Raw genomic sequence first — 26,617 nt, forward strand, 5'->3', positions numbered from 1 at the left:
CCGAGATGAGCATTATCTCATTACTGAGATATGTTATTACCTCAATATATTCACGGGACATTATAATAAGACTTCTATTATGACAATGAGAATAAACAGAATACGTCTCACAAATCATGTAGGAAACAGGAGTCCAACTCCTACTTGAAGAAGAACCACCACTCCAACTCTATAAAAAGGTACCCTTCACAAGGTAAACATTCATTCACAACTTTGCATACTTTCGTGCTAAGAGCTTTTCTGTTTTAAGTTCTTGGTATTTTTTTCTCAATATATGTAACTAGACAATCATTGAACCATTTATCTTCTATTCAATTTCTCAATCATTGTTTCACAATTTTTATAGCTGAAAATGTCATCTCTATGGTTGCAGTTACCACAAGTAAAGTCAATGATAATGTTTTTAGTTTATACATAAGTGATACACCAAGTTATACTTTGTCGTAACCATTTTTTTCTTCAAGACTAGCAATCTCATGAATATTATAAATTTGATCATACACTTATAGTTTTTTCTTGATATTTAAGGGGATGGGGCGGTGTAATTAAGTTACTTTTTAATTTTTTACTATTAAAATTTTATTTTTAAGGGGGCAGCCGCCCACCCTTGTTCATGGATTAGTTGAGTTATGTTTGAGGCCTAGTGCAGGAGATAACGCAGGGTGACATCTACACACATTGGATTGAGTAAGAGTTCATCTAGTAAATTGCGATAATAAAAACATTCACGTGACTTGAACTCACGACTTCCCACTTGCCCTAAGAATTATCGTAGTGAAATTCACAATCTAAACAAATAACCCGCTGTTAGCTCTAGCACGTTGACATGGTTGAACCCAAAAACACACCCATTAAGGGACTTTCCCACACCATAATCCAAATGACTCTCATTCTCAATTACTTATTAGACGTTACGAACCTCATCAAGTGATAAGTGACCTAAACTGAGCAATATGTATCCTCACTATAGTGATGATATGAATTTTTCTTTCATCATTCATGAGGCTTGATCTTGCCCTTAACCTAGCACCAAAGGCCAAACAGGCCTCATCCAATATGTAGATAAACACTGTGACGTGCCCAGTGATGAATGGACAACGAAGTTACCGCACGTAACTGGAGCCTACAAGTCAAGGGGGTACGGAGATTAGTGGGCCCCCTGCTTTGACAACACCCACTTAAATTCCTCTGGAGACATTAAAATCGCGTGGCCTCCGCGAGTGGGGAAAATATCATAGAGAGAGAGAGAGAGAGAGAGGGGCAGAGGGCGTGGGGCGTGAGCTGTGGGGGAGAGTACATGGACCCACCACCCATGTGCCCTCCCTCCTGTCTCCACCAGCTCCTGCCGCTCAATCATTAGCTCTTCTGTTCCCTCCCTCTTCTTCCCCCACCCCCCCCCCAAAACCCTCATTATCCCTTTCTATATCTCTCTGCTTCACTTGCGAATTCCACAGCTTCGCTTGATCATGTCAAATACAGAGGGAGCTAGTAACGGTATATCAAATGGAGCTGTAATTGACTCGCAGCTGACGCAGGGGAACGGTTCTCTTGTAGTGAAAAAGCCGCCGTCGAAAGACCGTCACAGCAAGGTAGATGGTCGTGGACGGAGAATCCGGATGCCGATCATTTGTGCCGCTCGTGTGTTCCAGCTGACACGGGAGCTAGGTCACAAGTCCGATGGTCAGACCATCGAGTGGCTGCTCCGCCAGGCTGAGCCGTCAATTATCGCCGCCACTGGTACTGGTAGCACTCCGGCTAGTTTCTCTACGGTTTCCGTATCTGTTCGTGGGGGAAACTCTACGTCCTTGACTAACTCTACTTCGTGGAATCTTTCGTCTCTCGATCACAAGCCCTTGCTTGGTCCACCGTTTATACTCGGCAAGCGAGTTAGGGCCGACGATGATGACGGGAAGGATGATGGGGGTGGTATGTCGGTGTGGCCCACTGTGGGTTCGCTAGCGGGACAGACATCCGCTATGCCGACAGGAGGTTTTTGGGCGTTGCCGGGGCGGCCAGACTTTTTGGGCTTTGCCGCCGGACCTCCGGAGATGTTGGTGCAGTCGGCCTCAGCGGTGTCTCAACAGCAGACCCTATTTATGCAGCAACAGCAGGAGGCGGCTGCGGCTGCCATGGGTGAAGCATCGGCAGCGAGGGTAGGAAATTACCTTCCTGGACATCTCAATTTATTGGCTTCGTTGTCAGGTGGACCGGGTAGTTCTGGTCGGAGAGAGGATGATCCGCGTTGATAATTGGTATGGAAGACTGGTGGTTGTTGGTATATATATGAATATGGTTAATGTGTATGCTTCTTATTGTTTTTTGTGTGTGATGATGGGAAGAAAGTTTAGTGGATTTTAGGGTTAGAAGTTTAGGATTTGGTGGAATTTGGGAACTTTAAGTATGAATTATTGCATTCAATTAGGGTTTGTTAGTGATCAATGGAAGATTAACTAGCATTTTGAAGTTTAATTTGCTTAGGTTTTGAGGAGGTTTTATTGGAGGAGAGTTGGAGCAAAGAACTAGGTTTTGCGATTGAAAATCATGGTACAATGCAAAGGGTTTTGTGGAATTTGGGGTTTTGTTTGAATTCCGTAATTGCCTTGTTTGTACTGTGTGGAAATAGCAAATGGTGCTAATTCCACAGCTCGTAGACTGAAATTTTACTGCGAGTTTGCAAGAATTAGGTAATTGTTGTTGCTTCAAGGAAGCAATGAGTGAATTCTGGAGCTTTTGAAGAGAAAATGGTTCCCTTTTTCTGTTGCAGAATTTGTTCTAATTCAGTGTGTAATCCCAGTCATTTGCGCGGAATATTTCCCGTTTGAATTTGTTCAAATTCTCTATGGCGGGTCGGGCAGAGATTGTTTTCTTGGATGCAAAGTTGGATTACTATGGAAGGTTATTTGGTCACAAATTGTCTTGGCTCCATTTCTTCCAATTTCACCGCATTTCTTTTGGACTTGTCATCATCAAGTGCGTGAGAGATGAAAGGCTCTGGTGCCTCTCTGTAATACCTCTGTTTTGGAAAAAAAAATAATTTTCCGTATTCTTTAGCCATTTCTTCTCAGATTCTTCTGTGTGAAAATAATGTGTTGCATGTATGTCGGTGGATTGTTTTTGGGTGCCTGTGGTGTGAATAAAAACCCATTTATTTCTCTGCAATTCTATTTTCTTTCTTGCTCATTCCCTTCTGTTTATGCACTCATTAGTCATTAATACATATTGATGACTTGATACTTTCTTGGATCTTCAGCTTATGTGGAAATTTTTGGAAAAACTTTTTTTTATTTTTTTCTGTCATCTATAACAAGAAAAGCTGAGGGATCAATGGATTTCTCTATGCTTAGATGTTCACGGAATGTAAACTTGGTTTTGCTGGTTACTCCATCCATCTGTATTATAGATGCATGAATTAAGTAGCAAGTGACCTGATGATTTACAAGCAGTGATTTATGTTGAAGCCTTCATTTGTCTACACTAGTACATGGATGCAAGAAACTTTATGATATTCAATTCTTGATTGGTTTAGGCATTCTCTTTTCCTTCCCCATGTGTTTGTGGCCATCATGGTACATGGGCCGCCAAAACAGGCGAACCATGCTAATAATAGATAAGATTGGGTTGAAGTCCATGTGAGTAAGACAAACCCATGGAACAAGGATTGTAGTATTGTACAAAGAAATATTTTAACTGGTTGGTTTGAATTTCTGACCTCAGTTGCATACTTTCTAAGTTTGGAGAGAGAACCAACTAGGCTAAGGCCATGTGATTAACCGTTTTAGTTCTTCTCCATTTTTAAGCAGTATTTCTTACCTGTTTATCAAGGAGGGAAAAGAGGGTTGGTAATTTGAGGTTATAGCACGCTAATTAGGTAGAAACAGTAGCTACTCCCTAGATTCTATGAAGGTGAAGTGTCCTTCCTAAACATAATCTCATAATCCTCGTGTTGATTGTTTATTTAATGTTAATTATTGCAAATGTACAAGTTGTAATAAAGATTCAATAATTGGTGGATCCCACATGTTAATTGCAGGTGCAGAAAGTGAGTTGATGGCTAATGATGTCGGATAATCTCAAACCTGATTGCAGAATTTAGGCACAAATGACATTGCAAAGAGGCTTATCCTTTTTCACTACCAGTTGTGGCCCTGTGAGGTGGGGTTGGGCCTTGCAATGGAACAATCCAAAATTGGCGGCCTACCAAATATTTAACTACATTAATGAATGATGCTCATGGCGCTTCTTAGGGGAATTTCCCAAATCCGTCCCAAAAAAGAAAAAGATGGGATGGGATCCCACCCTTTTTTTTTTTTTAATTCTAACCTTAACGATCTGCGTTAAAATCAACAGTTATGAAAGGGTGGGACGGGAGAGGGATTGGACTTGGAACGGTCCCCCTTCATAGGAGAGGAGAGGCTTGCAGTATTTTTACACCTGCTGCAGAGTCTGAAATCTTAATCACATCCGGTGCTGTTGATACTAGTTTACTACTCTGGGACTACCATAAGATTTTGAGACAAAAACAACATTTCAATCACATCCGTTTATGTTGATTAAAAGCACAACATTGTAATTTGTAAGGCTGTGATTAGAAGTTCATAAAAAATAATGCGGCCCTCTCTTGGGATTTGGATTGGACCTTGCTTGTGGGCTTTTTGATGGGCCGCATGGAAATAAGCCTTATTCAATTCAGGACACTTGGGTCATGCAGCACGTGCGGAAAGTGTTGTACGTTTGACAACGGGAAAATGTGATATTTAAATAAATAAAACTCGACAACGCGTCGCGTAGAACCTCAGCTTTGTTCAAATTTCAAACACCACCGCCTTTTGAGTCCGTTAGTAGGATTAATCGTGAGCGTATCGGTCAGTTCTTAATCCTAGCCCGTCTATATTGATCTCTCAAATCTCAATCTTTAAATAAAGTTTCTCGTTCGTCATCGTCAGATTCACAGAGTTTCTCTTCTGGCTTCCTGGTGATCGGACTCCGAAGATGGGTTGCGGTTTTAGGTTTTACCAATTATTCGTGTTTGAGACTGTCAAGGTTCAATTTTTCCGTTTTATGGTGGTGGTTCTTTCAGATTTTGTTTTTTCTGAATTCGAGACCGAAAATCTCTTATGGTTGTTTCTTCGAGGTTCTTTTTGGAAGATTTAGGGGTCCGATAATTCTTGTCGGGGTCTCCGTTTCATTGGTGGTTGTTCTTTCAGATTTTGCTTTTCTGAATTCGAGACCGAAAATTGTTCTTTCTTCCAAGTTCTTTTTGGAAGATTTAGGGTTCGATAATTCATGTCGGTGTCTCCGCTTCATGGGTGGTGGTTCTTTCAGATTTTGCTTTTCTGAATTCGAGACGGAAATCCGTGGGGTCTTTCTGATTGTTGTTTCTTCCAGGTTCTTTTTTGGAAGATTTAGGGTTCGATAAATCATATTGGGGGTCTCTCGCCTTGGTCTTTGGTGTTTTATGAAAGCCATTCAGTCTGATCAACGCAATCAAATTGGAGTGCTTGATTGTCGATCAAGACTATTGAGATTCTGGATGTCGCTGGTTCGTTCGGAAGGGTTAATCATTATTTTCTTATGGCGGTTGGTTACTTTATATTGTCATAACGGTATGATTTTTCCTGTTTTATTGTTGGCTTCATATCATCTTGTTTTCTCGAGTTATAGGGGGCTTGATTTGGATGCCTGATTGATATTTTGAAATTGATCTATTTGCTTATAATTGTTATTGTATTTGGAAATTGAGAATCCCGATTCCATATTTGTTTGGTAGTATTTTCATTATTGCATGACGTTGGATCAATGCAGACCCTACTGTGAGACTGATGTTGATATAAATTGTGTGGGCTTTCTCCTTTCTCCTTCCTGCGGTGGGATTTTTGTTAGTGTGATTGAAACATGCAAATGCAAATACTTGCTCTACCTGTGTCGAGACATTATGAGGATTGTTAAATTATATTTTTCCTACACGAAGAAGATTGTGACATGAGGAAGGAAGATTTCTATAAGATGTTTGATGAACTCTAATTGGGCTGTAATTGTGTGTAGTCTTCCAGCCTTATTCCATTCGATCCAGTATTTTTGCAAAATTGCAAAATTGTTTTTTGAAGATTATGTTTTATACATTCGATTTTGCTACTTATGGTGGAGTTTTATTGCCCTTTACAATTTAATGAACTCTAATGGGACTGTGATAGTGTGGTCTTCAGGTCTGACCATTTTTCCTAAATTATATATATAATTGTTTTTGGACTTTCTATTTTCTACTCTCTATTTTGCTAGATATGATGGATTTTTATTACCTTTTCACGTTTTTTTGAACTTTAATGGGAGAATTTTTATGGGCTCTAATTGTGCTGTCTTCGAGCCATATATATATATATATATATTTTATTGTTTTTGGACTTTCTGCATCTCTCTATTTTGCTAGATATGATGGATTTTTTTTATTACCTTTTCACCTTTTTGTGAACTTTAATGGGAGAATTCTTATGGGGCTCTAATTGTGCTGTCTTCGAGCCTTTTGGACATTCTGCTTCTCTCTATTTTGCTAGATATGATGGATTTTTTTATTACCTTTTCACGTTTTTGTGAACTTTAATGGGAGAATTCTTATGGGGCTCTAATTGTGCAGTCTTCGAGCCTTTTATTATATATATATATATATATTGTTGTTTTTGGACTTTCTATTTATATATATAATTGTTTTTGGGCTTTCTGCTTTCTACTTTCTATTTTGCTAGATATGATTGATTTTTTATCACCTTTTCACTTTTTGTGAACTTTAATGGGAGAATGCTTATGGGGCTCTAATGGTGTAGTATTTGAGCCTTTTATTATACCTTATATTTTGCTACGCATGATGGAGTTTTGATTGCCCTTCATGATTTAATGAACTCCAATGGAACTGTTAATGTTCAGTGCTGTGATTGTGCCGTCTCCCGACCGTTTTCTGTAATAATTTTTGTTGCAGCTATAATGATTTTTTATTAGCTTGTCTTTAGTTGGTTTAAAAGGATTGTGGTCAACAAATGCCCCCATTCCAAATTAGTGTACACACCTCCATTTAGCCAAAGAACAAGTGGCTTCTAAGCTGGGTCTGTTTGTGCTTCAACAAAGTAGTAGAAAAGTGATCTTTGTTACGATGGGGAACATCATTTGGTCGATTCTAGTAGTGTTTGAGGAAGATGAGATGGGACTAAACAAGATGGTTGGCAATATAAGTGGAAGTTCATTGAACTTCTACAATGAAGATGAGCATAAATTTCACAGTAATGACCTACATGAGGCAATGTGCAAGCCTCAAGGAAAATAGAAAACTTCAAAAACTCAGTAAATACTTATGTATGCTCAACCTTGTGCAAGATTCCATTTTATGGAGTAGATTTTGGATGGGGAAAACCCCTACGGGCTACTAGTCCAAGCAGTGCTACAAACAAAATTGTCTTGCTGGAAACAAGATGTGGTGATGGAATTGAAGCTTGGGTAACCTTGGAGGAGCAAGAGAAGGCGAGATTCGAACGTGATGAGGAGATCCTTGCATTTGCTTTTTGAATCTTAGTGTCTTTTGTAATTCGAGCCGCTTGTGAGTTAACTCCTCGAGCATTGGTATTTACTTGCTTAAACATAATTATCAGTTGCTCTCTTTACTTTGTTTAATCTAATCTAATCTAATACTATAGCTCTAAAGTTGGGTGCTTTTGGAGCAATTCTGTGGCGAGCCAGGCTGGTTTTTGTGTATGCGCGTGTTGTCTTCATTATTTCGCTTTTGTGTCCGTCAATTTTGTCCTGCGTGTTCTGATCTCGACGATTGAAGCTGGTGCATGTATCCACATGGCGTTTTCTGCCCCATCACTCAACTCTGTATGTTTTCGTTCCGATTTTGATGAAGCAACGATAAACCCAGTAAAGACCAACCCACTTACCCAGGCACATGCGTCGTCCCTGGAAAGTTCTCGATGTGTCTTTTGCTCTGCTATCGTCTAATATCGTTGCTTTTAGTTCGTGGTTGCCATCTTTAGGTTGGTGATTGCAATTGTTGTGTCATCGATTAGGCTTTCATTCGTTATCGTAGATTTGCTTGCTGCTGGCCCTGTTGCTTTCTTTGTTTTTTCTCTTTGCTCCGGACAATGTTATGCTCATGGCGCTGATGCTGCCAATTAATGTTTTATGGAAATTTATATTTCCTCACGGATGATCATTTGCGCGTCCATGCTTGCTTTCTCTGCTGCATCTTCAAATTTATTCCTGCGTTTTTAAGCTTCTTTCAGTCCCTATTCTTATAGTTCACTTTATGCTTTGATTTTTTTCCAGTCTTCCTGTGGCCATTACTCATGCTCCGCTTTATGGATTTTCTCCTTTTGGTTTTGCCTTACATATCTGATTGTCTGTTTGTGAAATAGTTGATTCTTCACTCTTTGACGGGTTTTGATGTAGTTTTGCTCAGCTGCCTTGGGTCTTCTCAGGGACTATTTTTTAAGCTTGGTATGGGTATCTGCTTTATTGATCGTCTCCTTCTGGTTTTGCCTTCGGTATCTCATTTGCTGTTTCTGAAATAGTTGTTGTTTGGGGACTTGTAAGTTCCAGTTGTTGCTGTGGTTTTCGCCTTCATCCTACAACTTTACTTTGTACTTCAGGTGAGTTTAGGTTTGTTAAGGATTTTATTTGCTTGAGTTCTGTGCACTTTTATCATCTGGTTAGTCCCTACAAACTCAGTGATGCTTTACTGTTGATTAATATTCGTGTTGATTTTGATGATTTGCATGCTTTTCTTTCTGTTATTCAAATAGTGGTTGGATAGTAACTTCGCTTTCCCTTTGTGCTTTTACAGTTTTGCTCATTTATTATAACTAATTGAAGATCTAGATCACCCTTATATTTTACTTAGATCCAGCCATCCAGGTTTTTTTCCGCAAGTCCGTGAGTTGTGATTTTCCTTGGTGTGTGCTGGTTAAATCTGTGAATCTTGATTTGTTGATGCTCGACAAGAATCCTTTTATCTTCGAAGTTACTGTTTGATGGTGGATATTTGAGTTTCGTATATGATTGTTTGATTAGCTTGATTATTAGAATTATTTAAGTGATCATTCTCATAATTAAAGTTACTGGATACTTCAGGACTACCTGGAGAAGTGACAATTTTTCTTAATTTTTATCTCAATTACTTTTTTTTCCCTTATGATTTTGTGTTTACGTAACATCTATGTTGTGCTCTTTGTTGAAGGAATTACCTGCTATTGATGGCCACATGGAAAGTAGCTCCTTCCCCAGCTGCTGGTTGTGCTGCAATTCTCAAGTCCTCCTAATTGGCATCTCTATGTGTATAGATTCTATGTTGAATTTGCAGTTTTTTTTTGCTCTAGCAATAGTCTATTATGATGGTTTCAATTTCAGGAGTTGTTTGGAGCTAGTTGAGATATATACATAGGTTGGTCTTCCCCCTGATGTTCTCAACAGCGTCACTGGATTGGGCACTGAAGCTGGTGCTCCTTTGGCATCTCATCCCAATGTTGACAAGGTTCTTTTTTGTTTTCAGAGTTTCTTTACACCGTCAATTCTTTGTACTAATACAATGACGCTGAATTCTGGTTTAGGTAAATCTTTTGGTACCTTATTTAAATTGTTCTACCATAAAATCTTTTGGTTATGTGTACAAAAAGATGACAGCTAATATATTAGTTCTTAATAGATTGCATTTACTGGAAGTTCTGCTACTGGGTGCAAGATAATGACAGCGGCAGCTCAAATGGTCAAGGTATGCCAACATTCTAAAATTTGAACACTCACTTATTCAGTTTCTTTTATTGTCTAAATTAAACACGGGGCATATTTGTGTAATTTAAATTTTTGGTGTCTTGGCAGCCAGTTTCTCTGGAGCTTGGTGGGAAGAGTCCCAATGTTGTGTTTGAGGATGTGGATCTTGATAAAGGTTGGTATCTTCTGAGACATTTTTTAAAATTTTTACATTTTAGTGCTTTCATCCTTTTATAACTGTATTCACTTTGTTGTAAACAAATGTGTACACAAAATGCTTGGAGAATCTAACATGAATCGGGGAAAATTGATGTTTATATACCACTATTAAATAATTCCAACAGCTGTTGAGTGGACTGTCTTCTCCAACTTGACAGGTTTTTTTGTGGGTGGATTCAGTTATTACAAACTAATTTTTCACTTTTGGTTGCTTGGGATTCATCAAGTCAGTTACACACTTACACCGATTGTTGTTTTGTGTATTTCTGAATGATTTATTAGTCTTTGTATAGCCATATAAGAAGAGGACATCAGCTTAATTAGTCTTCTCATCATTGCCACTCTGGTTTTTCTTCAAACACAAAGTATGCATGACTGGTTTCAATGGAACTGAGAGGCAGAGCATGTTGCCTAAGATGGTTATTTGTTTGATTCAGGTATTACTAGCTGCTCTGATGTTCTTTATATTCCAAGTGATCCACTATTGCAGCTTTTTGTTTGGGATGCCTTTGTGTTTTTGTGGTTCTCCAAGAGAATCTCACTCGAACCCAATTCCGTTATCATCCCTTTCTTACTGCCAAACTTCCCTTTCCAAACATGATCCTCATTGACAGGTTGGCTCTAGCTGGGTTTTATAGCCAACCATTCGACACTCTGTGTTGTGGACATTCACAGATGGTGTTATCATACATTCATGTTTACATTCCCAAATGGGGAAAGCCAAGCTGAAGGCACAAAGGTTTTTCTTCGAACAGTTGATGTTAGCAGAGTTGAATATATTCTAACTACAACTCAATCGTCAAAAAATATGAGCTTGAGGGTTATGTGCGATGCTTGCACTCAAAATTCAAATTGATGCTAACAGAATATCAAAATACATTCATACAAAGGTTGAATTAGATGGGAACAAACTCATTCCTCAAGGGAAATGAAAAGATTATAATTCTATGAGGTAGTAGCTTATTACTTGCAATGCGGTCAGATACAAGGGCAAACGATGTATTCTGGAGAAGCATATGATGGTGGAGAGTGCAAGGATAATACTAATTCATAGCAGGATATTTTGATTCTGGGTTAGACCTTGCAACCACACTCATCTTCTTGTTCTTCCAAGATACAAATTTTTACCCAACAAACATCAAATTATATGCAGGGAGTCTCTGACTGATTGAGAATCCACCAATCAACATCTCTTAACGCTATGGTTGACAATGTTCATGGTCAGATTATAGCAAACCATGCCATGGCGCACATTTGAGATTTGGTTGGATACTTATAATTTCATCGTGGAGTGTGTGTGTGTGTGTGTATGTTCCTACCTTTTATTTTGTAGGTATGATGAGATGTGATTGCCCTTTATAATTTAATGAACTTTAATGTGGCTGTGATTGTGGTGTATTCCAGCCTTTTTCTATATGGTTCTTTGAGAGGGAGTCATACTTATCCTTCAGTTACAAAAAAATATTTATATAGCCCGAGTCCTTATTATGGTTACTTTGGATAGTTGGGAGTTACGGTGTTGTGAAACTTTTGAATCATTAGTTCCCCTAAAAGATTCTATCATCTCTTCTAAATGTCAAGGTGGCTTCTGGGTAATTGTTCTTGGAAGTAGCATGGATTGCATCCTTTGAGAGGGAGTTATACATATCTAAATAATATTTATGTAGCCAGAGTTCTTATTATGATTACTCTGGTTGGAAGTTAGGGTGTTGAGAAAATTGTGAATCATTAGTTCCTATAGAAGATTCTGTCTTCATATACTCTTGCAAGCTGGCAGGCATTCTATTCTCTTCTACTTGTTATGTTGGGACTACTTGAGGTTCAAGTTAGTGTTTCTCAAACTTTACTTGAATATGAGCAACTCTTGTAATTTCTGGTAATTTGATCCCTGGGTTGAAGCTTGATTCGATTATATTTTGAATCAAATTTCTTGATAGATGACATGATTTCTTTCAATAAAAAAGAAGTGCCATATTTTCTGAGGTACGCTATGGGTTGGATCATATTGCTTTGGTGGCAAGTCTCAATATGTTTTTGTAGCTTATTTAAGATGGGTATAATTGTGTTTCATTTTATTCGGTAGACAGCATGAGCAAGATGTTGAAGATTTTTTTTCTTCCCCTCAAAATTATTAATGGTCTCATCAATTTGGAAGTTATTGACAACGAGTTTTCTGCCGCCTAATAGATTTGGTAGCTTTGAGCTGAAGAATCACTTGCATTTTCATAGACATTAGTTAAGTGGTGTCCTGTGCCATCTTCCTTGCCTTGTTCAAAGGCCATTTTTTTTGGAGTGTGAAAAGGCAATTGTATGTATCATGAAGTTGGTTCCTTGAAGTTGAATGCGTTTGCATTAATATGCGGATGGAGCTCTTTGTTTTGGTCGCTCCTTGATTTTGTTGTCAGTACGTGGCATTTGCAGTTATTATTGTGGGGGAATCTGTTGCTCGTTGGTTTGCTTTTCACCATTATTCATCTTTCCATCATTGTTTGTAGAGGTGTTTCCAGATCCTTACAATGGTTTTGATCCTATACTGGAGCAGGTTGCTAACATCCCTGGGATGCGTTTGGCAGATAAACTGTTTAGAAATATTTGGATCATTGGTCGCCAGTCATAATTTAGTTGTCAACTTCTCTCGGTGAATTCTATTCTTTGTTCTTATTCTCTCGTGACCTTACCTTGTATGTTGTTGTTTATATTGGGAGTGCCCTGGCATTTTCATTCATATGGTTCTTGTAACAACGTTATTTCCTAGGTTGAGCGGAGCAAAAACAAGCGATGGTGCAATGGGTTCTCAGATTGTGTTATTTTATACAAGACGTCTGTTTCTGACTGCAATTAATAGTTACTTACTTCACATGGTGGAATTTAGTTTGATACATCTCTTTAGGAGCAATGTCCTCTTAAGGGTAGTGAGCTGGCTGCCTGGCTAACAGTATGGTGATTTGATTTCTCAAGTTTATGTGGTACCTTTTCGACTATGATTTTTTGATTTTTTGAATCCTGTTATTGACAACTAGCTTGCTTGCCTTAAATTTTTTGACAATATGTTGTTGCAGACTTGCAGCACTATGACATGGTATAAGATTTCTGGAGTAGTTATATTTTCATCAACATTTTAATGGTCTCATCAATGATGAAGTTATTATCTGAATTCTAAGATATTGACAATGCTATTTGATGGTCTTATCTTATGTAGCTTCATGTGTTGTTTTTTATTTCACAATTGTAGTGTCATATGGATTCTTGTTTTATGTTTTTATGGGGTCCTTGTGTGTTGGCTTTGGTTAAGTGCTAAACCAAGTCATGGTGTTTGCCTTGTGTTTTTTGTTCGCTTCTGTGTTAAAGCTTGACTATGGCTGTGAATTAGTTATCTATTGTAGTGCATATTGTCGTCATCTAAGGAGGCTTCTACTTTCATATCAAAAGTGTTTATTGTGTTTCTGTGTTTGCCTTTGGCAGTAAAGTTGATCATGAAATTGTGGCTTATTGTCTTAACTTGAAAGATTCAATTCTCCTCTTTAGAAGCTTGATGTTCTCTTCTTTTGTTCTTTTATGACCTTGCTTGAGATTCAATTGTAGTTTTTTTTTGTGTGATGCTCGAAATTCTCATGACTTAACTGTATCATATGCAACTTTGTTTCAGCAGGGTTGATGTGAGGTGACTAATTTCGTTGTCTTCTTGGAAGCGGTATGGGATAGAATTATCTGAGAGAGAGTATCTACTTACCCCTTCTTTATTTTTACCCTACTGCTTGGATGCTTACTTATGCTTTATTTGGGAGTGAGGCTTTTGAGAAATCTTACTATGCTTTTGATAATAGCTTACTTTCTGAGATGTTTATTGCCTTACTGGTTTAGTTCATGTACACTGATGTTCTATTGCTTTCGTAATTTTAGGCTTTCAGCTTTTGCGATGGCAAAATTTCTGACTACCTAGTTAAGTTTGTGAATCACGGTGGGGAGCTCCCTTTTTTCTCTCTCGTTAGTTGATATTTTTCTTAGCTTGGCTATAGATTTTTTGGATGCTTAACATGGCTTAGTCGCACTTTAGGCTCTGCATTTGCACGAAGTAGAAATAATTATAGAAATGCCATCTTAACAGAATATTAGGCCAGAGCTGAGATTGGTGTTCTTTCTTGGAGAACTTTCTATTTTATCAATTTCGGGAAAACTTGTAGGGTACCAAAATGCATGTTCTCTGCAGTGATTGTTTTGTTTAGAGGCATAAAAATATATTTTATGTGCTCCTGTGAATCAATTAAGCATAATGCGAGGATAAGCTCTTGGAAGTAGCATCAATTGTGCATAACTATGAGGGTGAGCTTCTGGAAGTGGCGTGACGTCACATTTAAACTGACATTTTATGCTTGATTATGCAGAACTGAGAGGCAGAGCATGTTGCCTAAGATGGATATTTGTTTGATTCAGGTATTACTAGCTGCTCTTTTGTTCTTTATTTTCCAAGTGATCCACTATTTCATCTTTTTGTTTTGAATGCCTTTAGTGCTTCTGTGGTTGGTTCTCCAAGCGAATCCCACTTGAACCCAATTCAGAAATCACCCCTTGCTGATCCTCGTTGGTAGGTGGGCTTTAGCTGGGTGGTTATGCCAACCATTTGACACTCGCTATGTCGTGGACATTCATAGATGGTGGATATGGTGCTCTCATAGATTGATGCTTACATTCCCAAATGGGGAAAAGCCAAGATAAAGGCACAAAGCTTTTTCCTCGCTCTGTTAATGTTAGCAGCAGCAGCTGTATATATATCATAACTACAACTCAATCGTCAAAAGATGTGGAGCGTGGGAAGGGTTTTGTGCGAGTGTTTGAGATCAAAATTCAATACTGATGCAAACTGTTTATCAAAGATGCGTTCGTACAAAGGGTGAATTAGATGGAAACAAACTCATGAGTAGCAAATCATGCCAAATGAATATAAAATGGCATTTAGAAACTGAGTCTGATGGAGAGAACCCTCCAAGCAATCAACATCCCTTTGCCCTATAATTGACTATGTTCATGGTCAGATTGTAGCAAATCATGCCAGGGGCCACATTTTGAGATTCTGTGGAATGAGCATAGTAAAAGGTTAAAACTGTATCTTCAATGCCAAAATTCAGAACTTCAAAATGCATTTGTACAGAGGTTGAATTAGATGGGAAACAAACTCATTCCTCAAGGAGAATGAAAAGATTACAATTCCATGAGTCGTAATACAAGGGCAAATGATGGAGAGGTTAGTATTTGGCATCACGAGTTGCTGCTAAGGGTTGCCTGTATTTGTAGCGTTGATTTAGTTAATATTCCCCAGGCATATCGAAATATAAAAAACGTCATTATAACAACAAATTATCCTTAACAACGTTAGGCTTGGAATGGACACCTTCTTACACATTCTACCAAATTATTTTGGCTTCCCTAAAACGTCCCTACTCTTCCTCAATCACACCGATGAACCTAGGATCCAAACTTTTGTAAGGGTTGCTCTCATACAGTCTTTCAAAGTAGGACTTCCGCAATCCATGTCGCCTGCCTATATCAGACCGAACCCATCTCGTCGAGCCTCCTGGAGAACCGGTGACTACCACAGCTGTCTTTTGGTTTGCGAAATTAGCCAAAGCCACCATCAGCTCAGGCTCATGGACTGATGATGCATCCACCAGAAACAGGTGACTAAAATGACCAGCGATGATGCCTTCCTTATGCAGACGAAAGCTACTCATATAAGTTGTAACTATCACCCTAAATTCCTGCAGTTCATCAAGAGGAGGAACAGAAAAACAAGAGTCTTCCTCTCCATACAGACTTGATTCCTCATATATCCCTCGGAATGCAGCATTGGCTCGAAACATATCTGACTCCGGAATATACTTCATCAAGTTCGCGAGGAGCACATCACAAGTTTTGTTAGTAGGAGCACATACAAGAATCCGACATGCAGGTGACCTTTGATAAATTTGGCGTAGTGCTTCTCGAAGAGCCAATCCGGTTTTTGATAGTTGATTTGAGTCGGATTCAGTTCTTCTGGCTTCACAAAGAGGACCCTTCACAAGGTATGGTGGAGGAGCCTGAAAACTTAATATCTGATGGACTATCGAGCTTACATCAGGATCCCTTACATAATGCAAAGGAGGAGGTAACACAGCAATGCTTTTTCTTGAAATGTGATGAGGGAAAAGGAAGTTCTGGAATAAAACATCTGAAGCATCTGCAATTGCTTGATGAGCCCTCTTTAAGCAAACTCTGTTGAACGAGAAGCTAACATCGTATTTGCGAGTAGAATAGTGCTGAGAGAGAAAATCTTCTCCAAATTCAACTAATAATTGAGTGTTCTTCCGCACTTGATAGACAAAACCCTGTTTGCATTGTAAAATCATTAGTTGGTCAAATAAATATGAACATAAGAGACCTTGTTACCAAAACCATCCATAAACCATATGAACCCATACTTCGCTTGCAAATTGTAAATATATGAAGGGTGGCTGCTTGATGCATTGCAAGCAAATCCACCACTCCCTCTCCTGTGGCTAGAAATTAAGTTGCATTACAGTATCTTAACACGCTGCACTTGGTCATTTGACAAGCCAAGTGATGGATGGAGATTTTTCTTCCATGGCATGTCAAATAGAGCGGCTTATGAAGTAAAAGTTTCTTCTCGTATGTGAGGATGAAGTGGTACTGATTTACAAGACCGAATAGGACTAGGAAAACTTATCATCCAAGAGAGGAACCAGCACTGCAGGATAGGCAAGCAAAATAAGCTTGTGCCAAGATGAGCAAGAAGCTTCACTTGCACAAAATTGTTGAAAAGAGCAGCAGAGAGTGGTGCAATTTTGGAAATCACATGAAAACAAGGTCAAGCGAGACAGCTATAAAGAAGTGAAAACATCCATCTTGCCAGGCTAATAGCACGAGAGCAGGTAGAGGAAACAATCACATCATGGACTTCAGTAGGGTATGGGAAGCAAGCAAGGATGCTAAAATCAAACATAAAATAATACCAAAAAAAAAAAGAGCATTTGAATTTGGCAAGATGAAAGTTTAGCAATGAGATTTTAATGCAGGTTGAAAGAGGTCTGTTAGTTCAGACCCCAGGGGACTGATAGTCACTAATCAGTAATCAAGTCTCCAGACTTCTCAGTTGGGGGATGTTAGGATGGTCTATCTAAAGCCGGAAAGTGCGAATCTAAGTGAATATGTCACAAGGGTTACAAAATACAATTACATGAAAGAAACTTTGAGATTAAAATCTTCTTAAAGCATTGGTGGAAATCGAATCAGTTAATTAAATGAGCCTCAAATTTCTTAATGGATGATGAAACGAGTGGAGGCTAACCTGAAATGGTAAAACTTCCTTGCCTGAAGGACGTGCAAAGACAAAGTCCCTTGATATAAGAAACGGCCGTTTCTCAGGAACAGAGTCAATCTCGAATGCCACCAGAATCTTTTCTTCCTTCTCATAATTATCATCAAAGTAACTCTTCCGGCCTGACTTCTTATGAATCACTGCCTCTTGCAGCTCTAGGGTCACATTCACTAACTTAAATTCGCTCCATTTCTGATTCAATCATGACATTTAACTTTTTCATAAAAAGTGTAAAATCATGTGTCTATAGTTTCATAAAAGTTCAGAAAATTCCATGTCACAACATCTATGAATCGAAGTAACTTATAAATAAGATAGACTGCGGGCAAGAGGAATTAGATTCTACACTAGATCTGAATCAAAATGTTTTTGAATGTTTTCTTTCGATTTCCTACAATTCATAACATTTTTTAATTGTATTCCTAGAATTTTTAACTTCTCTCCACTGGTTATTGAGCTATTGAAACCCAAATGATTGTCTGGGGTAATTTATGCATCATTTTTAGTTTTTCAATAACTTAAAGGCAGTCAAACACAGATGCTGGGAATCCTAGTTCACAATCTACAGCAAACGAGTTATACTAGCAAGCTACTGAACAAATAAAAACACATCATTTGTGTTATGTTGTTTCCTTCCTTTTTCCCCCTATTAGAGAGTTGTTTATTCCATACCTCAATATAGAAGTCCTCAGCATATAGCAAGGCAGCAAAGTAATCCTTGTAAGTTGTTGGAGACAATGGCTTCTTTAGAATTTCAGGCACAATGTCTTTCCTGAACAGTTCTTCAATGTGCTTCGGTATTATGCAGAAAGGTGAGTCACTCTTTGGAACGCATTTATAATTTGATTGTTGTCCCTCACCCATTGAATTTGAGGACATTTTGGAAAGAGTTACCTTAGAATGTGGAAGGAGTTTAGAAGACGGGGAAGATGATTCGGAAGAAATTTTTTGGGATGCAGTGGTTGGCATTGCTCGTTTACTTATTGAATTTGAGGAAACTGTGGAAAGAGTTGGCTTAGACTGCAGAAGGGTCTTAGGTGAAGATGAACGTGGTTCAGATGAACGGGACGATGCTTCAGAAGGAATTGTTTTGGATACAGGGGTTGGTATAGATGATTTGGAAGAAGATGTTGTGGGGGAGGGAGATGAATGACATAATGGCTTTGAAGAAGAAGTGGGGGCCTTTGGTATAGATGGGGGTGGATTAGGACACGATGGTAACACTCTCTTGGTCGACAGAGAAGAGGTGGAAGAATGCGCTGCAGGTTCATGTGATGATGAAGATGGTCTAGAAGAACCAATTGGGGGTTGAGGGGAGGAACTCCTTAAGTTGGAATTCTGAGACACTACTACATTGGTCCTTCCAAGTGACGTAGGGAAATCGGATCCACTTCTCCCTGTATCTACAACTTTTGAAGAAGAAGACACAGAACTTTTGCCTTCTCCAGAAGAGTTACTAACTCCCAAATTGGGGTAGTATTCATAGTAGTATATTGTTTTGGGATCACGATCGCCTACTAAACATTCTCGCGAAGGGCTTCTGTAGGAAGTTTCATCATTCCTAACATCAGAAGTTTCTTCTCTGTGGGAAGTCTCATCATTCCTAACATCAGAAATTTCTTTTCCGCGGCGGAGAATGACTCGCAAAGTGTCAAGAAAAAAAGACATGATGCAATCCCTCCTGCAACAAAAGGAAGATTTAAACTCTCAACTTGCTTTTATTTTAGTAAAGAACGAAGAAATTATAGCTAATATGGTTCATTTAGCTTTGGTTCTTTGCCACTCTACTTTTGTTTTTTTTTTGGGATAAGTTCTTCGCCTATCAACTGCACTAAACAAAACAGCTGAATTAGGATAAGCTGAGAAAGCCTCATGTTTTATCAGTTCCAAGCAAAGAAGACTCCACTATATTAAATCTGAATCCCCCATTTCCTTTCCCTGTTGGTTGGTTCGAGCTCTCGATCTTGGGCATTGTAGGTGCCAAATTCAGAGAGATAACCAACTAGGCTATAGGCTATCGCCAAGTGGTTGTCACACACCATAAACCATATTTGCAAGGAACTGTAAAATCCAAACAGCTACCACACACAAACTCTAACCAGCTACCACACACAAAATCCACAAAAGTGTATTTCTATGCATGAGAGAGACAGTGATTTAGGGATTTCTGATTACCAGAGGCTAGTTAGCGTATTTATATGCTTTTGCCCACCAATAGGGGGTGCAATGAAGAATATTCGGTTCAGGTGACTGAAGATTATAGAGTCCCTGAATCTCTAACAATGAAGAAATCCATACTGAAGCATTTGCTCTGTTTTCCCACATTTTCTCAACAACCAAACAAGACAACATGGTGATGATCACATGCAACCTAACTATAATTTTGAACTTGATCATCAGTAACAAGCACATACAATCATCACTTCTGCTAACACAAGAAAATAGAGAAGAAATCAAAATGGAGAGGTTCGACTTACCCAAAGAGCAGCGAACAGTTTGCTTAAGCCCGAAGGAAGATAAGGTCACAATGGATTCCCAATAGGAAAAAGAAGAGACTCGCATTGCCATGACTGACTGACTTTTACACTTTCAAAAAGCAAACCCACCCAGGTTCTGCCAAGTTAGAGTATGTGGGCCCCACCATATGGAAAGTTTGTGAAGCTTGGCATAAGAGATAAGAGATCAATACTTTTATCTGAGCCTTTTGGCTGTTGTGCACAACCTGATTCCATTCTATCTTGAAGAAGATGCCTGTGTAGTGGGTGGCTGCCCTCCAGAAAGACAATCTGCCTTTATCTACTCTTGGGTTTGTGCTGGAGGACACGCGAAACCTGTTACTTATGGTGAATATCCCTATGACGCATATATCGCGGGATCAAAACAAGCTGGCAGATGCGCTTGCATCTCTTGGTCGCCTCTCTCCCTCAAACTCTTCTTGTACCCTTTTAGAGGATGTCCCAGCTTCTATCTTTTCACTTTATACCTCAGAATGTATTCCTTCTTTGAGTTAATATCATTGCCTTTTCTCTTCAAAAAAAATACCTTTATCTGAGGGATCAGGGCAGGTCCACCATAGGCAAATGGCCTGTATAAAGTTGAATAAGAGTTGCTCCAGCTCGAACTTTTTTGTATGCTTCTTCGCCACTGAACGAAGGTCAGAGAAAGGAGGGAAGTTCCAAACATCAGTCAGTTTCATGACCCTAAATGCCAATGAAGATAGTGAAGAAATGCTGTTCTACTTGAATTTACCTGCTGACACCCCCACAACCGACCAAAGGAATCCTACCCTGATAAAAGTAAAGAAGCATGAAAACATGCTCTCAAACAAGGCATATGTGCATTAAATAAAAAGATAGGAAAAGAAAAAAAACCTTGAACACAACACTACACAAGGAATTCAACACTTCAAAAAAGACCCAAGAAAGCATGCTCAAGTAACTTTTGGGAGTTAGACCTTCCATTCAAGTGAAAAAGCAATCCACCACAGATTTATCATTTGTTGGAACTCTCCATATGTCAAGTGTCTAGATATTATAACTACACTATGGGGAAATTGTATAAAACACTTAAAAAAAATCATCAATAACTTTGTACTCGCAAACTTACAGTCACTTGCTGGGAGAACCAGCAAATTTGGATTAGGGTCAAATCAAAATATAAGACAAGAGGTCACAGCTTTTAATATCTGTAAGTGCAATACCCACTCATTTCGGTGCCTTTTAGGAACAAAATACCGAGTACTATTGCTATGACCATAAGGCAGCTTCATCCATAATCAATTAAACTAGATGTAAGAACAACAGCATACCCTTGTCAAAATGTACATCTGCTTTAAGATGTTGGTAGACAGGCCGAATAGAGGTTTCCCACTTAAGCCGCCAGGTTCTGCAGCAACTGGGTTTTTGTTAACTGGGTCTGGTCTTTGAACAGTTGTATTTGATATGATCTAGACAAGAAAAGGTATAGCTTTAAATTAAAGCCACTTGAAAAACAAGGTAATAATTCATCTTCAACACATAGTGAAGAATAAAATAATAGTTAACCATCCAAAACAAAACAAATCAATATATTCTCGATATTAAAACTCAAAAGAAAAAAAAAATCCTACTAGAATGTCCAACACAATCTTGAGAGAGAGACGTCCAATTGCGACAGACTTGAGCCTGGGGAAGCTGTATGGTCTGGCCAAAAAGTGATTTAGATTTGGTTGACTAAGAGAAACTTACCTACTCAAGTCCCTTGACAGTTGATGAAACTACCCCAGGCTCAAAATTCTTGGGGTGCTCCCTTTTCTTGTTATTTTCAGAATAACCTTTATTCTTGCTTCAGCTCCTACTTTGCAGAGCAATGCCTTCCCTCCCTCATAAGTTTTACTTTCCCCAAGAAAAAAGACAAATTAGCACAACTTGACCCTCAGTTTTGAAGATAGAAGACAGATTAATACATGCAGCAGCTTAGTTTATCCTAGAAGATATGATATAGGATGCATACTTGACCATTCAGCAGGATTGCTGTGAGGTGACTGGTTCGTGGTCTTCCTGGAAGTAGCATGGGATAGCATTTTCTGAGAGTTAAGTCTTTATGCTGTTGTATTGTGTTTGGCAGTGAAGCTTTTAAGAAATCTTACTATGCTTTTGATGATAGCATACTTTCTGAGATGTGTATTGGTTTAGTTCATGTACGCAGCTGTTCTATTTCTTTCATGATTTTAGGCTACAGCTTTTGCGATGGCAAAATTTCTACCTCCCTGGTTAATTGCTTGCAATCAAAATTGGAAACTTGTGCATTTTCAAAATGCATTTGTACCAAGGTTGAATTAGATGGGAAACAGACTCATTCCTCAAGGAGAATGAAAAGATTACAATTCCATGGGTTAGTAGCTTATTACTTGCAATGCGGTCGGATACACGGGCAAAAGACGTATTCTGGAGAAGGATATGATGGTGGAGAGTGCAAGGGTAATACGAAGTCATAGCTAGATATTTTGATTCTGCGCTACACCATGCAACCACACTTGTGTTCTTGATCTTCCAATGTACAAGTTTTTACCAAATACAATATAGAAGAACATGCATGCAGTTTCTGTCTGATTGAGAACCCACCAATCAAATCTGCAGTGTAACCCTTACCCCTATACTTGACAATGTTCATGGTCAGATTGCAGCAAACCATTCAATTCAGAATTTGGAGAGGTTACGTGATCCGTTACAGTAGTTGCTGCTTAAGGGTGCCTGTATTTCTATTGTTGATTAGACAGAACTATTATTAAAAAAAAAAAACATTATTATAACAACAAATTATCCTTAACAACGTTGGGCTTGGAATGGACACCTTTTTACACATTCTACCAAAATTATTTTGGCTTCCCTAACGTCCCAACTGTTCCTCAATCACACTGATGAACCTAGGATCCAAACTTTTGTAGGGGTTGCTCCCACAAAGTCTTTCAAAGTAGGACTTCCTCAATCCATGTTGCCTGGCGATATCAGACCGAACCCATCTGTTACGGTCTCCTGGCGCACCAGTGACTACCACAGCTGTCCTTTGGTTGACGAAATTAGCCAAAGCCACCATTATCTCTGGCTCAGTGGCTGATGATGCATCCACCAGAAACAGGTGACTAAAATGACCAGCGACGATGCCTTCGTTATGCAGACGAAAGCTACTCATATAAGTTGTAACTATCACCCTAAATTTCTGCAGTTCATCAAGAGGAGGAACAGAAAAACAACCGTCTTCCTCTCCATACAGACCTGAGAGGAGACTGTCAAATATCCCTCGGAATGCAGCATTGGCTCGAAACATATCTGACTCCGGAATATACTTCATCAAGTTCGCGTGGAGCACATCACAAGTTCTGTTTGTAGGAGCACATACAAGAATCCGGCACGCAGGTGACCTTCGATAAATTTGTAGTAGTGCTTCTCGAAGAGCCAATCCAGTTTTTGATAGTTGATTTGAGTCGGATGCAGTTCTTCTGGCTTCACAAAGAGGACCCTTCACAAGGTATGGTGGAGGAGCCTGAAAACTTAATATCTGATGGACTATCGAGCTTACATCAGGATCCCTTACATAATGCAAAGGAGGAGGTAACACATCAATGCTTTTTCTTGAAATGTGATGAGGGAAAAGGAAGTTCTGGAATAAAACATCTGATGCATCTGCAATTGCTTGATGAGCCCTTTTTAAGCAAACTCTGTTGAACGAGAAGCTAACATCGTATTTGCGAGTAGAATAGTGCTGAGAGAGAAAATCTTTTCCAAATTCAACCAATAAGCAAGTGCTCTTCCGCACTTGGTAGACAAAACCCTGCTTGCATTTAAAATCATTAGTGGATGAAAGAAACCTTGTGATTATAATAGTTAAAACCTTCTTAAAGCATTGGTCGAAATCGAGTCAGTTAATTAAAATGAGCCTTAAGTTTCTTAATGGATGATGGAACGAGTGGAGACTAACCTGAAATGGTAAAACTTCCTTGCCCGAAGGACGTGCAAAGACAAAGTCCCTTGATATAAGAAATGGCCGGTTCTCAGGAACAGAGTCAATCTCGAATGCTACCAGAATCTTTTCTTCCTTCTCATCATTATCATTGTTCCGGCCTGACTTCTTATGAATCACTGCCTCTTGCAGCTCTAGGGTGACATTCACTAACTCGAATTTGCTCCATTTCTGATTCAATAATGGCATTTAACTTTTTCATAAAAAGTGTAAAATCATGTATCTATAGTTTCATAGAAGTTCAGAAAATCCCATGTCACAACATCTATGAATGGAAGTAACTCAAGTTATATTCAAAGATCAAGGAAATCTCAAGTTATGGTCTACTTCATATGTCGAATTGAACCAACCCATCATCAGGCATAGTTCGTTCAACTCCCACACCTAATGATCTGAATCAAAATGTTTTTGAATGTTTTCTTTCGATTTCCTACAATTCATAACATTTTTTAATTGTATTCCGAGAATTTTTAACTTCTTCTCACCACTGGTTATTGAGCTATTGAAACCCAAATGATTGTCTGGGGTAATTTATGCATCATTTTTAGTTTTTCAATAACTTAAAGGCAGTCACACACAGATGCTGGGAATCCTAGTTCACAATCTACAGCAAACGAGTTATACTAGCAAGCTACTGAACAAATAAAAACACATCATTTGTGTTATGTTGTTTCCTTCCTTTTTCCCCCTATTAGAGAGTTGTTTATTCCATACCTCAATATAGAAGTCCTCAGCATATAGCAAGGCAGCAAAGTAATCCTTGTAAGTTGTTGGAGACAATGGCTTCTTTAGAATTTCAGGCACAATGTCCTTCCTGAACAGTTCTTCAATGTGCTTCGGTATTATGCAGAAAGAAGACTCACCCTTTGGAACCCATTTATAATTTGATTGTTGTCCCTCACCCATTGAATTTGAGGACATTTTGGAAAGAGTTACCTTAGAATGTGGAAGGAGTTTAGAAGACGGGGCAGATGATTTGGAAGAAATTTTTTGGGATGCAGTGGTTGGCATTGCTCGTTGACTTATTGAATTTGAGGAAACTGTGGAAAGAGTTGGCTTAGACTGCAGAAGGGTCTTAGGTGAAGATGAACGTGGTTCAGATGAACCGGACGATGCTTCAGAAGGAATTGTTTTGGATACAGGGGTTGGTATAGATGATTTGGAAGATGTTGTGGGGGAGGGAGATGAATGACATGGTGTAGAAGACAATGTAGCAGGTTTAGAAGAAGATTCCGATTCCTGAAAGTAAAATGTACATGATGGCTTTGAAGAAGAAGTGGGGGCCTTTGGTATAGATGGGGGTGGATTAGGACACAATGGTAACACTCTCTTGGTCGACAGAGAAGAGGTGGAAGAATGCGCTGCAGGTTCATGTGATGATGAAGATGGTCTAGAAGAACCAATTGGGGGTTGAGGGGAGGAACTCCTTAAGTTTGAATTCTTAGACACTACTACATTGGTCCTTCCAAGTGACTTAGGGAAATCGGATCCACTTCTCCCTGTATCTGCAACTTTTGATGAAGAAGACACAGAACTTTTGCCTTCTCCAGAAGAGTTACTAACTCCCAAATTGGGGTGGTAGATCCTCCCTGTATCTACAACTTTTGATGAAGAAGACACAGAACTTTTGCCTTCTCCAGAAGAGTTACCAACTCTCAAATTGGGGTAGTACTCGTAGTAGTATATTGTGTTGGGATCACGTTCGCGTACTAAACATTCTCGCGAAGGGCTTCTGTAGGAAGTTTCATCATTCCTAACATCAGAAGTTTTTTCTCTGTAGGAAGTCTCGTCATTCCTAAGGCTTCTGTAGGAAGTCTCATCATTCCTAACATCAGAAGTTTCTTTTCCACAGCAAAGAATGACTCGCAAAATGTCAAGAAACAAAGACATGATGCCATCCATCCTGCAACAAAAGGAAGATTTAAACTCTCAACTTGCTTTTGTATTAGTAAAGAACGAAGAAATTATAGCTAATATAGTTCATTTAGCTTCGGTTCTTTGCCACTCTACTATATTTTTTTGAGATAAGTTCTTCAAACAAAACAGCTGAAAGGATAAGCTGAGAAAGGCCCATGTTTTATCAGTTCCAAGCAAAGAAGACTCCAATAAACTAAATCTGAATCCAACCATTTGCTTTCCCTGCTTATTGGTTCGAACTCCCGATCTCAGGCATTGTAGGTGCCAAATTTGGAGAAATAACCAACTAGGTTATCGCCAAGTGGTTGTCACACACCATAAACCATATTTGCAAGGAACTGAAAAATCCAAACAGCTACGACACACAAAATCTAACCAGCTACCACACACAAAATCCAAGAAGTTTATTTCTATGCTTGAGAGAGTGACAGGGATTTAGGAATTTCTGATTACCAGAGGCTAGTTAACGTATTTATGTGCTTTTGCACGCCAATAGGGCGTGCAATGAAGAATATTCAGTTCAGGCGACTGAAGATTATAGAGTCCCTGAATATCTCTAACAATGAAGAAATCCAGACCGAAGCATTTGCTCTGTTTTCCACATTTTCTCAGCACCCAAACAAGACAACATGGTGATGATCACATGCAACCTAACTATAATTTTGAAGTTGATTATCAGTGACAAGCACATACAATCATCACATCAGCTAATACAAGAAAAGAGAGAAGAAATGAAAATGGAGAGGCTCGACTAACCCAAAGAGCAGCGAACAGTTTGCTTAAGCACGAAGGAAGACAAGTTCACAATGGACTCCCAATAGGAAAAACAAGAGATTCGCATTGCCATGACCGACTGACTTTCACACT

General features: G+C 38.9%; 2 protein-coding genes and 1 long non-coding RNA gene across 10 annotated transcripts; 2 read left to right on the forward strand and 1 right to left on the reverse strand.

Moving 5' to 3' along the window:
• The first annotated feature begins 1,368 nt into the window (after positions 1 to 1,368).
• LOC120013225 (transcription factor TCP7) lies at positions 1,369 to 3,159 on the forward strand. Its single transcript, XM_038864965.1, has one exon. The coding sequence runs from the start codon at positions 1,467 to 1,469 to the stop codon at positions 2,244 to 2,246; it is 780 nt and encodes a 259-aa protein (XP_038720893.1). The 5' UTR covers positions 1,369 to 1,466; the 3' UTR covers positions 2,247 to 3,159.
• A 1,644-nt stretch (positions 3,160 to 4,803) lies between these two features.
• On the forward strand, positions 4,804 to 15,083 carry LOC120011901. 4 transcript variants are annotated; one of them, XR_005471173.1, is made up of 6 exons: positions 4,804 to 5,603; positions 9,218 to 9,314; positions 9,388 to 9,511; positions 9,683 to 9,748; positions 9,856 to 14,397; positions 14,474 to 15,083. It is a non-coding gene; the product is annotated as an uncharacterized LOC120011901 (long non-coding RNA). The 4 variants fall into 4 exon arrangements; XR_005471174.1 differs by lacking the exon at positions 4,804 to 5,603 and adding an exon at positions 6,671 to 8,630 and having other exon boundaries at positions 9,218 to 9,511; positions 9,856 to 9,922; positions 12,509 to 14,397; XR_005471172.1 differs by lacking the exon at positions 4,804 to 5,603 and adding an exon at positions 6,661 to 8,630 and having other exon boundaries at positions 9,218 to 9,511.
• A 178-nt stretch (positions 15,084 to 15,261) lies between these two features.
• On the reverse strand, positions 15,262 to 26,617 carry LOC120011900 (probable RNA helicase SDE3). Of its 5 annotated transcripts, none has more exons than XM_038863073.1 (5): positions 21,444 to 21,462; positions 21,144 to 21,281; positions 19,813 to 20,622; positions 18,008 to 19,016; positions 15,262 to 16,325 (listed from the first exon to the last, which is right to left on the reverse strand). In XM_038863073.1, exons 4-5 carry the CDS (start codon positions 19,001 to 19,003, stop codon positions 15,399 to 15,401), a joined length of 1,923 nt encoding a protein of 640 aa, XP_038719001.1. In that variant the 5' UTR covers positions 19,004 to 19,016; positions 19,813 to 20,622; positions 21,144 to 21,281; positions 21,444 to 21,462; the 3' UTR covers positions 15,262 to 15,398. The 5 variants fall into 5 exon arrangements, with proteins under 5 accessions (XP_038719001.1, XP_038718997.1, XP_038718999.1 ...); XM_038863069.1 differs by lacking the exon at positions 21,444 to 21,462 and adding an exon at positions 17,306 to 17,527; XM_038863071.1 differs by lacking the exons at positions 19,813 to 20,622; positions 21,144 to 21,281; positions 21,444 to 21,462 and adding exons at positions 17,306 to 17,527; positions 26,507 to 26,577.

The sequence above is a fragment of the Tripterygium wilfordii genome, chromosome 13 (assembly GCF_013401445.1).
Source record: "Tripterygium wilfordii isolate XIE 37 chromosome 13, ASM1340144v1, whole genome shotgun sequence".
NCBI lineage: Eukaryota > Viridiplantae > Streptophyta > Magnoliopsida > Celastrales > Celastraceae > Tripterygium > Tripterygium wilfordii.